General features: G+C 43.3%; 1 protein-coding gene across 4 annotated transcripts in view; it reads right to left on the bottom strand.

Annotated features, from left to right (window-relative positions):
- Positions 1-479: 479 nt before the first annotated feature.
- The window catches only part of XYLT1 (xylosyltransferase 1), a 169,091-nt gene continuing 155,885 nt past the window's right edge, over positions 480-13,685 (bottom strand). For all 4 annotated transcript variants that reach the window (XM_032125607.1, XM_032125609.1, XM_032125606.1 and 1 more), the window contains one exon: positions 480-8,437. In XM_032125607.1, coding sequence (XP_031981498.1) covers positions 8,115-8,437 — 323 coding nt within the window. In that variant the 3' untranslated portion in view covers positions 480-8,114. The remainder of the gene's footprint in view (positions 8,438-13,685) is intronic.

Here is a 13,685-nt window from a genome sequence, read left to right as displayed (position 1 = left end):
TGGTTAATGGCCTTCAGAAAACAGACTTTACTTGAGCTCCTTGTTCATCCCTTCTGATCCTCTGCCTACCATTCCTTGCCATCGCTGGAAAAGGCAGGGAGGCTCTGGCCCAAAAGCAGACACCTGGGCTTGAAAACAAGAATCTGGACGTGTCTCTGGGTGCCACTGTGCCAGCAGTGCTGGGAGCCCTGCAAAGTTCATCCACCTTCCACCCCTGCACTGGGAGCAGCCCCCAGGTGAGGCTGCAGCAGTGCCTGTGAGCGAGCTCTGACCAGTGACACTCATTTCCAAAAGGCACCCATGAATGTTTCCTCCGTAATTGCTAGGGCTGCAAAATGCCTGACCAGGCAGCAGCACTGGGATCACAGGCTGGAAAGTGCTCAGGCCCATTTTTCCTCCCAAAAATCACCAAGCAGCAAAGTTCTTTCAAATAAGGCACACATCGGTGGGGTTGAAAACAATACAAGGTGCACATGCGCTCCTAAAGACAGCCTTTTTTTAAATTTTATTTTAAAACTCTGCATCTGAAAACACCATATGACAGAAAGCATTTATATACACTGCAGTGTTTTTGGTATAATACAGTATTTCATACATCCATTTCTTTTTCTGCAAAAAAATTTGCTTTGTCGGACAAACAACCAAACTCCCATTGACAAAGAATACAGCTAAGGCACGTTGTTTCTGCTAAATGAAAGACAAAAGGGTGCAAAAACGGGTAGTGCAATAATTGCTGAAAATCACATTCTACTACAAGAAAAGCATTCTGACTTTGAACTTTGATTACCGGTCAATTTAAGACATTTCAATATCTCATAAAATACTCCTTTAAATAAATAGCAAAATATCTACATCTTTCAGTGTGTTCCATTTGAATTTCCAATTTTTTTTTAAACTTTCCTGTATATACATGGTTTTCTTTTTTCTTATTCAATAGATTACAAAATATTTCTGTACAATTTTATGCATATTATGATCTATAACAAAATAGTTATTTCTTAAAACTATATTACCACCAGTCTTTGAAAATGACAGAATACGAATAACTTATTATGGACTATGTTAGGCAATAGAAAAATCCAATCAAACCAGAACAGAACCAAAAGGACAAAGTCAGAAAAATAATTTCATTATATTGAATTAATTATTTTAGTTTCACAAACCTTTTTTTTTATGTAAACCCTTTTAGTTGCCTTTGGGTTGTATCCACATCTGAATACCAACATAGGACAGGATTTGGGATGCCTAAAAGCCCTGCAGCCTGCCGGGAATATTGGTGCTACTCACTGAAACATGACAGTTCTCATGGAAAAAAGGATTAAGGAAACCCAGCATATACAAGCCTTAGCAGAAGTCATTGGTTTCTGCTGACTTTGACAACCTTTGAATGAAGCTCCAAAAGCCAGATTTTCAGAAATGCATTTATGACTTAAGACAAAACAACCAGACTCCACTAAGTTCTAAATGTACTGTTATATTCCCAACCAACAGCCAAAATCTGGCCCCATGTGGTGATGCTCTTCAGATTTTAAGACCATACCATTAGAGGATATTTCTTCTCCCAGCTACCAGTACAAATCTGAGAGGAATGCTACTATGACATGTTAGAATGAGTGAAATTACTCTACAGTTTGCCTTGTGCATCTGAGAGCAGTCTGTCCTGTTGAAGTCTGAAGATAAATTAAAAGTTACTAAGTTTGTACTTTGTAATTAAACCAACCTTCCTTATCTACAGTGAGTTGCAAAGGACAGAGCTCATAATTTCTTACGGTTTATATGAATGTCTGAGACTTCCTTTTGCCCGAAGGGAAGGTCATTTTCTTTCCTTAAAGACTGCATTTGTAAGCAATTTCTATTGTATTTGTGAAGTGTAAGCTGACAGCAACACAACTGAGCTGTAATAGAAATCTCAAGGTGCCTTTTATTCATTCCACAACAGAGAAAGTGAGCAAGACACAGACAACACCAAAGTTCCTAACACAGTTTAAGGCCACATTTAGAAAGGATGGAAGTAAGGCTTTCTTTAAGGGGCAACACACTGGATGCCACAATGGGAACAGACACCGAGCGATCCAAAGCTGATAGGATTCACCCACAGAAAAGCTGAAACAACACCCTAGCTCTGACCAGCAGGTCTGTGCCTTTTTTTGGATCTAAGCAGGAAAACAAAATGAAATGCCATAGACATCTTCCTCTGGAATATTCCCAGCAAACTGAAGGTGCTCCCCTAGCAGGAGCGCTATTGTCTCAGTTGAGGGTGTTAATTACAACAGAACCAAAGACAAGCCGAGTCATTACAATATACAAATGCAGCGCCATGAACCGCGCCTAGAATTGTCACTCTGGTATCAGAGGCACCTGTACAGTATCTTGCTGTTTATTTGGCAAGGTTAGAAGTAATACTTCTAGGTTTTAACAAAGTAGAAAGAGAATTTGCATAGATTGTACATTCAGTTCGAGGAGATTTCTGGTACCTTTTTTTGTTGTTCTCAGGTAAACGTGTTTGCAGACACAGTGAGGTAGCAGCTGTGGTAGCACCCATGAGCAAAAGAAGGTAACCAAGGCAGAAGCAAAGAGCAGAGTGATCAGCACACTACTGTTAGTAAGAAGGAACGGAATCAACGTGGTACCTGCAGTGTCACATCATGAAGGGTAACTGCTCCCAACGCCACACGTAACTGAGACACCCTAATGCTGCCGTGGTCCTGGGTACCAAGGGCTGCAAGGTCTTGTAGCCTCAATTTTAAATGCTCTCAGCCTATTCTTTCCCTTTCTGTGATGGTGGTGGTGAAGGTTTTGAAGGTCAATCTCTTCTACAATACACCTTTCGAAGAGAATTGAAAATCAGAGTGTTTGCTTGCTTTTGAAGATTCTGCAGGAAAATGTGCTGTCCTACAAAATCTTCCTTGCTGCCCTTAACCCTAATTCACATTTCTTTGGCTCCTCTGTGCCTGGCTGCAGCAGCAGCTGCCCTCAGGGCTCTGCAGCAGGTATTCCTGCTCTCAGGAACTCCTCCTGGGCCTCTGGAAAAGCAGTGCTCTGTCCTCTCTAACGCTGCATCACTCCCTACCCTCTCTGCGGGCATCACCCCTGGAGCTGCCTTGGCAGAAGCCTGAGGGCTTGGTTTGGAGAAGCTTTTTTACATGATGTTTTCAATTGTCATTTATTATGGGCTTAAGGTAATGTCCTACTAATCTTTGAGACTATAGTGGAGGTCTGAATGGTAGAAGTAAAGACACATCTGGATCATTATCTTTTGACAACCGAATTGAAGCAAAGGCCAGTGGGAACGGTTGCCAACCACTTCCTACCACGTCCGTCCTACTCTGCTGCTGAAATACCAAATAACCAAGTCTCCTCTTACATACATCAGACTCCCATGCCTGAAAATCAGGACAAGGTAACTGCTGGCTTTCACCCACTCCCTCCTGTGCACAAGTACTGAACCGACTGAAGGCTGCTCTGAAAAGCAAACTTTGCTCATCTGCATCTGGGTTTCTGAAGAAGCCTAGGAGGTTTGGCTCATGCAAGTATAAAACTTCCTGCTCTGCAGAAAGTGCTGGAGTTGGCCAAGGTTTCATGTGGCCAGCTCCTGAAGCTTTGGGAGCTGGGAAGACAACGAGGAGGGTGTGCTAGCCAGCGGTAAGCTGGCAATTCTCTGATGGCTGTGATGAAAGACAACTAGAGAAATCAACAGAAAGCTGGTCCTCATTGCTGGGCCACAAGAAACACCTGGATCCTCTTTACATGGGAAGCCAAAACTGAGATCTCAGGGCATCAATGGTTCTCAGCCTTGCTGCGCAGAAGGAGCCCAGTTTGTTCAAAGGTTTGTTGCAACACAGTTGTGTCAAACTTTTGCAAAGTTTCAGCATCTTCTTTAGCCTTTCTCTCTCCCTTTGGTCAGGTTTACACTGTCCCTGTTCTGATTCACTGACTTCACTACTGTGCTCACTATAACCGTGGCTAAGAGTGATGGAGGCTTCATTAGGGTGGCAATTAGTGCTGCAGGAGATGGAGGGAAAGTGAATGCACATTAGTTGGTACTTCTGAAGGTGCTGCAGGATCACTGTTAATACACCATTAAACAACTGTACAGGCATTGTGCACTGAAGCCAACACCCAGGAAAGTCAATTTGTAATGCACGAATGCACATTCCTGTATCTCTAGGCTTAGCTATAATGAAGGCTTAACAACAGAGATACAGAGGGACTTTGTTGTATAACACTTGCTATCATGAAGGAATTGTTAAAATTCTCTGCTTGCCAAGCACAAAACATGAAGACATAATTTCAATTCTAAAAACAACCCCCTTGAATATCAGAAAATGAAAATGCAAATATTACTACTCAAGGTCCAAATGTCATCAAAGAAAGAATTGGACAAATCTGAAAATAAACTGTCATTTGAGCTATTTCGCTTAGCCTTGGGGTTTAACATTACCATATAAACAGGTTTGCATAATGCTAAGACTGACTTTGGACATAATTCGTTAAATCACATATGCAGATGTTCTCATTTTGCCACATTCCCTTTCTGTGTAATACGGATTGATCACAGCAGTGTTACATGGCTGCCATGCAGAATGGGCAGGGAATTTAAACAAGCAAAGCATTACACACAGAGGACAAACGTGTGCATATGGAAATATAAACCCCTCCCACTGAAATGAATTTTCATCAAAGCAGGCTTTTGGCTGGGATCCTGTTCGGCAAGGACTGGCCAGTGTGATTGGAAAAGAACACCTGCACATTCAGATGAAGATGTGTAACTCTCTTGTTTCGTACCAACTGTGGGTCCCTGCTCTGAATTCTCCTTTTCACCAAATGTAAGATCTGTGAAGTTATTCTCTTCTGACCATTGACAATGTTCATCACAGGCTCCCAGTGCTGCCATTTCAAACCAGAGAAGCCACTAAGCAGGACTAAGTCGGGCTTAGCAGCATCAGCTTGGAGCCAGCTCTAATCCCTGATGCAGAGTCTGGCTTTACATGTTTTTTATTCACAACTACTGGACTTTGTAACTCAGACACAGAATCTCATATATATCTCTTGGATCCATGTCTGCATGATAGCAGCTATAGCAGAGGTGGCTGTTTAGGTCCAGAACTTGACATTGCCCCCAGAAGATGTTCCAAACATGGCAGCTTATCCTTTGTTGACTTCAAACAGACAGCATTTACCCCTAGCATACTGTCACACCTTTTATTTATGCTGGACTTGACTCTGAAGTCCTCATTTAGCACTAGCACTCTGTGGAATTTTTTCCTAAGAAAGGACTGCAGCATCAACCTCTTCAGCTCTGCATCCTGTATTTTAACAGCAGCACTGGGGTTGCCAGCTTGCTACAAAACTTCACTGTTTAAATGCTTCTTGCCTTTCAGAAAATAAACTCATATAAATTTTCTTTGAGATATTTTAAACCTAGCATATAATGCAAATGGATATATCAGCAACCATCTGTTTTCTTTCCCTTTTTTGTACTAAAACAAAATAATTTGCACCTTATATTTTAAATGATAAAAGTGGCAGATTTTTTCCTAACCGCAGAAGACGTGATTGTTGTCACCTTCTGCTTGGTCTAGTTAATGAAAACTTACCAAAAAAGCACTTAAAAACACTCCTGCTTAAGAATAAAAACAAGTATCAAATTTAAAAACTAAGTTATCTGCATGCGTGTGCGTGGGTGCACCCCTACACATGTGCTTATGTGCAAGACAGACTGAAGGTTTTGTGACTAACCCAGGAGCCTTACTGAGAACAAGCACTGCCTGGGCTTGCAATGAATTTTATTGTGTGCCCTAAATATGATGTTCTTCATTAGATCTGCAGGGCTCAAACCGTGCAGTCGCCACTGCATCAGTGTGACTGAAGCCCCGGACTTCACAGTGAGGATTGGAGGTCCCCAGAAAATACGAACTTCACAAAGGAATGTTACATTAAAAACAAGCACTGTTAAAAACCCTACTGAATAAGTAATAACACTGTGATTCTACTACATAAACCTGTTGGCAACCCTGGTTTCACACATGCTTGCCTCCAGAGCTGGTTGAAAAGCTGGAACGTTGTCTTGACTGGAATATTCCAATCAGCTCTCATTGCTACAAACTTTCCTAAAGCTACCACTCGTGACTGACAAAATCAAGACAAAAAAAGAAAAGGAGGTGTGAGGGGAGGAAGGCCTTTTCTTAATAAAGGCAGCTTCAGTTAGTAAAATAACATAATCTTCAAGCTGCAAAAGCAGCACCTACTAATTAGTCATTGACTAAAACATAAATAATAAATACCTAAATTTTTCCTTCTATGCATCCATTTTTGTGCCAGATAAACATTTCAATGCTCTGCCTTAATGCCAGCACAGCTGACACCACAATTTCAAGTCCAAAGCAAACTGAAGTAGCTTTAAACCAATACAACAGAGACACGACAAACCACGGGGATCTGTGTGTTACAGTCCTACTGCAAGTGTTGTTTAAAAGGGAATTCAACCTTCCTGTGAGATGTGATTATGGAATGATTTAAAGGTTCGTTTCCCTCCTGATGTGGACACTTAACTCTCAGCAGAAAGTTATCCATGCACACAGAAGGATGAACAGGTACCTTCCTTTATTACAGCAACAGGACTTCTTTCCTAATTAACCCAATAGCTTTTAATGGCCTTTTTTGGTTCTGTTGCTAACTAGAGATTAACACAGCAACAACAACGAAGTGCATGTTTTTGCTAATGTAAAATACATTATTTGGAGGTGAATTTGAGTATAAAACCTGTATTTTAAAAGTTCTTGGAATGTAAATTAATTTTTCCCTATTGTAGAAAATGCAGGTTGAAATGATGCAAAACATGCCTATTTAAAACAGGATGCAGCCTGCTAGGAATTCTGAAGACAGGCAAGGATAGACTGTTGACAGAATAAAGTAAAAGCACAGAGAAACACGGCATTGTTCTCCTTCCCCTGGCTTTGGGCAGAGACCCACATCCTGCACAGCCTTCCAGATGCCCTGGCAAAGCCTGGAAGGATCCAACTTTAGGAAGAGATGGAGATCTGAGACCAAGGGAGGGAATTAGTGTTACGACTTACTAGCCACTACTCAAATTAGGGAAGAAACCTGTTGTTGCAGATTTAGGTCCCAAATTTACTATTTTACTGGTTTACAACTCCACTGCCTGAGAAAAAACTCAGCTCAGCTCATGAGCAAAATCAGCAAAGGGTGTGAGCAGACACATCACAACCCACCCCAGGCTACACACACACACCTGCTCTACTGGCAGTCTGTGAAAACACTCAGGTACTGGTGGCTTCCGAAAATACCTGCACATTTGAAAGGGCTGAAATTCAAAATACTTCTTTGCTCTTTAATAAATACTCTTAGTACTCTGACCCTGAACCCGACTGCATAAGACATAGAAGACTATTATAGCAAAACACTGGTTTCATTTAGAGTTTATCATTAAATTAGTCTGAAAAAACCTCTGAAAGTGATCTGAAAGTTTTTGCTTTTGCTCATTTTCTCTAACTAGGATAACAGACATCAGCTGTGTCCAGAATTACTTTGTGTTATTAAAAATCCGAGTGAGGTTGTACCATAATTACTTCACATTCTCTGAGGTCGTGTGGCCATACAGGCTGCAGCCTGCAGGAACCAACCTCCCCAGGACGCGTAAGCAGAAGGGAATTTTGCTGTGATTTATTCATGATAGCAAAATAATGAAAGCCTATGAAACAGCAGAGGTACAGACAAATTTATTTTAAAAAAAAACCATTTAGCAGCTGCTCCTTCACTGCCCTCTCCATGGCTTGGTGCTACTGTTTCCAAGCCCACAGGATGGTGGGTGCAGTGGCACATGGAATGGCTGGGTGCCCACTGGACAGCACAGGCTGTGGGATGAAGCAAGCTGCTCCCAACAGAGCTGATGGAGAGGGCAGTGCCAAAGGCCTTGTCAGAACTTCAGAACTTTCGTTTGGTTTTGTTTTTGTTTTTTTAAATGAATTCTATTGCAGTAAGTAACAAAAAAATGTAACTTTCCCTTAGGCTCCTGAAACCTGGTGCAAGATTCACAGAGAAGCAAGGTTCAATTCCCTTTTAAAAACCTATGCCGGGACAGAGCGCACCGGACGCTACCTCAGGCGGCCGTCGGGTTTGACGGGTCCCAGCTCGGATTTGGGGTCGGGGCTCAGCGAGCTCCAGGCTGTCTGGGCACAGCCCTGCAGCACGGGGCAGGCTGTGGGCCCCACGCTGCAGATGTCCACGGCTGACCAGACGCTGCTGACCAGAGAGTCCACCCAGGCCTCCAGGCGGGCGCCCACGAGCCCCGCGCTGCGCTTGGCCTGGTCCAGGCGGGCGGCGCTGACGGGGATGTTCAGCACGGGGTTCAGGCCCTGGAAGCTCTGCTCCATGTACGCGTTCTTCGGAGGCCCGCTGTGCAGCTTGATGGCTTCCTCTGCAAAGGCAGAAGCAAACCCCAAAGTTAGTGCATGAAAATAGCCACCACTAAGGATCTAAAGCTACAGTAAACAAAAAGACCAAGGTTGAGGGGTGAGCTGTAGCCCATTTCCCACACACTGCATCCCAGGAGTTGTGCTCAGCTCTGGCACTCGTGCTCAGCACTACAGATTCTGTTCACTGTGATTCTCACCCTGCAAGTGCTGCCTTAGGAGGCAAAGCTCTGACCCTGAAAACAGAGTCACCCTTATTTTCAACATGTACAACTGGCATCCCCAGAGCTGCAGGACATCCAGGACTGGCTGCACCTCGAAACAAGAAAACAGTTCAAGGACACCTGGTGTGAGAAGTCTGCCAACCCCTGTCAGACATCCAAATGCTATCATTGATTTGTCTAGGAGAAAGAGCCAAGACCTCAGCCTGTTTTGTTATGGGTTTTTTTACCCTAAACAGATGAACCTTGCCCTGCTGTGGAAAAGCCACAACATTTGTTAGCTCTATCTGCCTGCAAAACCCAGGTGGTGCCATTTGTAGCACTAAAAGGACAACACCATGGTTTTGGACAGACCAGATTCACAAGCAGGTGTAGCCCCAACATGATTCCTGGAAGTGCTCCAGTCTCCCTGGGAAAGTATTCTCTCATGACAGTTACACTTCAAGCTCCTGTGCTGAACAGTAGATCAAAACCATCCCCTAATGACACTTTGCATTGTGGTTGCTTTTCATACAGCAACCCTTCTATCTCAGCAAAATACAGTACAATACCCCAGATTTGCAATATTGCAGTTAAAATCAGTACTGGGCTGTGACAATGCTTTCAGAGACCTAAACTGGGCACTGTGGGTCAGGCTGCCCCTGTCAAAGGTCGGCTGACTTCTGAGAGTCTGAGTGCACCAAGGCGCTACTTATAAAATCACAAAGGGACCCTCCAAAAATGTTCACCGAGTGCCTGTTGGGAGCAAATTTCCAAGCATTTCTTTTCGCTCTCAGCTGCCTTCCCCAGCATCCTCGCTCTGGCAGCACGGAGGATGTGTTTAGCTCTGCCAACAGACACACTGTCTAGAACAGAAAATGGGCCCATTCAGGGTGCTGCAGGCGAGGAAAGCCACTGCGCCCCGCGAGCGTCAGAGGCCAGGAATTACACATTCATGGCTACAATTCCTTCCACATGTCCTTGCTGCTCGCGCTGCAGCCTGACACTGAGTCCTTTCTTCCATGCAGAGGATAGTATCTCAGGTGCTGGAAATAAATCCGTGTATTTAGAGGGAAAAAGGGACGTTTAATTGGAGCTTTGCTATTACATTTGCAGCAAAGCCTTTAACGTCAAACACTGTGCAAGTCTGTCACTTCGAATCCCCAGTTAAAGTGGTTCAGCACATGCCCATCACCATTATACATCATTTCACTGTTCCTGCATTTATCTAAACCCCTCTTTTTATTTTAAATGGTAGATATCCACAATAACCTGTAGTCAAAATGAGTTCAATCTGTGCACATGTGTCAGGAATGTGCTCTGCCAGAGCTCTGCAGTTTAAGAAACAGAACAAGTACACATGATTAAATTTCCTCCTTTGGAAGCAATTAAATATGGAAGACTGTTTGTCAACATATTAATTAAATAGGAACATTCTGAGTAAAAATCCCTAAATAAATAAGAGTTGGCATTACTAGCAGGATCATCTGATTGAAACAGGCAATTCAGCGAGCTTGTTGCATCAAAGCCTGCCACGCATGTGTTTGGTGCACGGAACAAGAGAGATCTTTATTCAGACAAGAAACAGAGTGAAACAGAACTTGCTGTTCTCCGTGGCTCAGCCTCATGCTTGTCCCAGGCCTCAGGACTTGGGGGCTTATCAGGACTGGAAAGAATGAAACCTGCAGAAACTGCAGGACTCAGTGCTTGGCAAAGCAGCAGAGGTTGTGTTAAGTGAAAGGTGCTGCTGCAGTCAAGACACACAGAGACCCCTGACCTGGCGCTGGTGGGGACTGTCTGCCCCACAGCAGAACAGCACCCCAAGTTAGGTCTCAGCACGTCCTAGAAGGAAAAAGCTGGGTAACAGCAACCTGACTGCAGAGTCACACATACTCATCCACAGGAGATGCTGGGGCCTGGACTCAGAACCCTCTACTGGAGCCTCCAAGTCTTTGTTGAACAGTTCATAGGAGAAAGTAGAGAGGATGCTGCTCATCCGAGCAATGGCAGATGGGCTGTTCCTTTTTGCATTAAAGGAAAAATGACAGGGAACCATGCTCCATAACGTACTGAGCTGGTACAGAAGAGAGACAGTGAGGCTCCCAAGACCCGAAATGCTGTAAAAAGGAGGCTGGAGCTACTGGGCATGCTCTTGAAGCACTGACACTTCAGTCAAGTGTCAAGAGGAAGAGCTCATGAAGAAACAATGAAGAATGTAAGGCTTGCCTCTAAATGCTTAGACATTTAAATCCGTATGGTTAGAAAAAACAATTCAAAATTAGCTGAATTGCAGACATTAAGCCGGACTTTTTTTGCCAGCCCTGTGACTTCAGGAGGACGTGTATCAATGCAGAATATATTCCACTGACTTGAAATAAAACTCTAAAAAACTTGGTTATTTTTGACCTCTATTTGTATTTGCTCTTCACTCACATGTGAGGACACATTCTCAATTGACTTTTCTTGGTCTAACTCCTTTGGATTAAACACACAACCTATAGGCAACCGCACAGGCTGGGATTTCAGCATTTTTGTGTGGGTATGTTCATCATTTTGCAGAAAAAGCAAATTAGTTTAGACAGAGTGCGCTAAGGAATGAAAAATGTGGTTACCTTGGTACATATTAAGGCGTTAGACCTGTGGGTTTTTTAAAGCAACACAGAACATACAGCTTTATTTCTTTACTTGAATTGTGTTGAAACCCTCTGGCAAAGAGGTAATTTTTTATTGACATTTTGTTTGTTTTCTCTTGCAGCAAACAAGACAGTGCTTCATTTGCTCATTGTGGAGCTAATCGACTCCTTGTCAGCTGGATCTGAACTAAATTTCAAAGCAAATCCCTGTCTTCAGGGTTTTTCTCGGAATGATGATTCCAGGGCATGTCTGCTCTTCTGCAGTCATGCGCCTGCCTGCTGCTATTACTGCATTTATCAAGAACATGTCATGTTACCTCTGGTTAATTTAAAGAAATCACAGCAGTTCTGACACAAGTTGCCACCCACTTTATAATCTGTATAGATGCAATTAGAATTGATTGAGCCACTGCAAACAACCAAGGGCAAAACAAAGGTTTCCCAGTATCTGCTAATTGAGATGATCTATAAATATGGATTAGGTTAAAAGGCCGCTGAGATGCCTGAGTGCATCGCCCATGTCTGCTAATGCTGTCATCCTTGAAAGGGGTGGCTGCAGTTTGGGGGCACAGGGACCAGGCACTGGTATTTCAGGCTCCATGGGAGCAGCGAAGATCAGCAGCCCCATGTCCAGGACATGCCATCAAGCCGGGAACAGCGTGGGAAAGGTCTCTCTTAAAGCAAAAAAGGAGGTTGCTCTTTTTCACTGCCCTCCTTGCTCAAATGAGGAAGGGCTTTTTATGTATTCATTTATTTACAATCCAGGGTTTACTATCATCTTGAGGTTTTGGGGCTTTTTCTGCCCCAGAAGTGAACCTGCTACTGGCTCACAATAACCTATTTGGCTTTAATGGAACAGGTACTATCCATTAAATGGATGACAACTCATTATCGGCACTCCAGCTGCGAGAGCGCTGGGGAAACTTTGCTGTGAATATAAACTCAAATTTAAAAATGAAATTGCTTTGGCTTTTTCTCTTCCCCTCACTGTGACCCTGTGAATCGACCATACTTGGCCTTTAAAGAGCAGGGAAGGGGGGAAAGTGGGATGATGCGGATGCAGACACAACATCTACTGAATTTGCTGTTTTCTTAGGACTTGAAGTCTGCTGGGTAGCTTGGATTATAGTCTGTGAGCTGCTGGCTAAGTGCTCTGAATGATACCTGTTGTTTGGTTCTGCCTCTGCAGTCCCTTCACAGGGGAGCTGGACATCCATTCTTGAGTGTCCAAGTACTCAAATCCCGGTTGCCTAAAGCTGCCTGCAAGAGCCCCCCACTCCCGTGTGTCACCACTGCCAGTGATCTTACACAGGCCTACTCCCTGTTCTGTCTTCTCCACGTTCCATTCCCTCTTTGTCTCGGCACAATTATTCCTAGAGCACCCTGCTGGTCCTTGGCAGCCCTCCTGTGTCCTTACAACAAGCATGGAGTACTTGGCTTTCACACACTCAACCATATGGTGAGAACCTCAAAACGGTTGTTTAGAAGAATAAACAGGAATCTGTCTGTGCAGGAGGTAGAGGGAAGCAGACTCTGATGGAGAGAGTGAACCTGATTTCTCCAAAGGATTTATTTAACAAATTCATCTAATTTCCTTTTCTTTTCTTTTTTACTTTCTCCAACCAGGCAAATACTTGGAGGCACTCCTGAGCCAGAGTATCTGCTGAAGGCAGAACTGATCAGTGGCACAAGTCAAAATAGGGAAAATAGACACAGATTTGGATGACTGGAGGGGGAAAAGGAGCAGGAAGGAATAAGTAACATTAGATTATAGACTCTCCACTGAAATAGCTTAGGGAGCCGTATTTACAGTGGAAATACCCCAAACAGCATACTCAGTAATTCCATGTAAGATCTGATCTCTTACAGATTCAGGTTTTGAAAAGGTCAGTGAATCCGTATTTTTAAAACAACTTACATTCTATCAGTTGCACACATCTGGACACAGCATCAAAGAAAACACTCACTCTTGATTCCCTTTATGATTCCACTTGCAAGCACAGAATTTAGGCCAAAATTAATAAATAAATGGAAATAGAAAAATGAATAAACTAGTGGCATATGCTGTTTTTATAAACTGCTAAACAGAACATCTTTGCTGGCAGCTGTCCCATGATTATTTTTTTATTTTGAATGCAATTACGAATTCTGAGAGTCATGATACAGGAATGAACGTGTTTTACTTTGATTTTTCAAAAGAAGAGCCAGTGGCTCCCTTCATGATGCTGGGAAACCAAAACAACCTTTCTGTGTTGTGCTCTGGGCTGAAGCGATGTGTAGAGAAGCAATGATTTAGGAAATCCAGGGTTGTTGTCATGCCCATGTTCTCAGGATACGAGATGTTAGTGGCTGCTGCCAGTTCTGTGCAAACGCTTTTTAGAACAGCAAAAGCAAACTGCACACGAGATCATGGAGAGATT

Source organism: Corvus moneduloides, chromosome 16 (genome assembly GCF_009650955.1).
Source record: "Corvus moneduloides isolate bCorMon1 chromosome 16, bCorMon1.pri, whole genome shotgun sequence".
NCBI classification, from domain to species: domain Eukaryota; kingdom Metazoa; phylum Chordata; class Aves; order Passeriformes; family Corvidae; genus Corvus; species Corvus moneduloides.
This window is presented reverse-complemented; position numbering and strand designations above follow the sequence as displayed.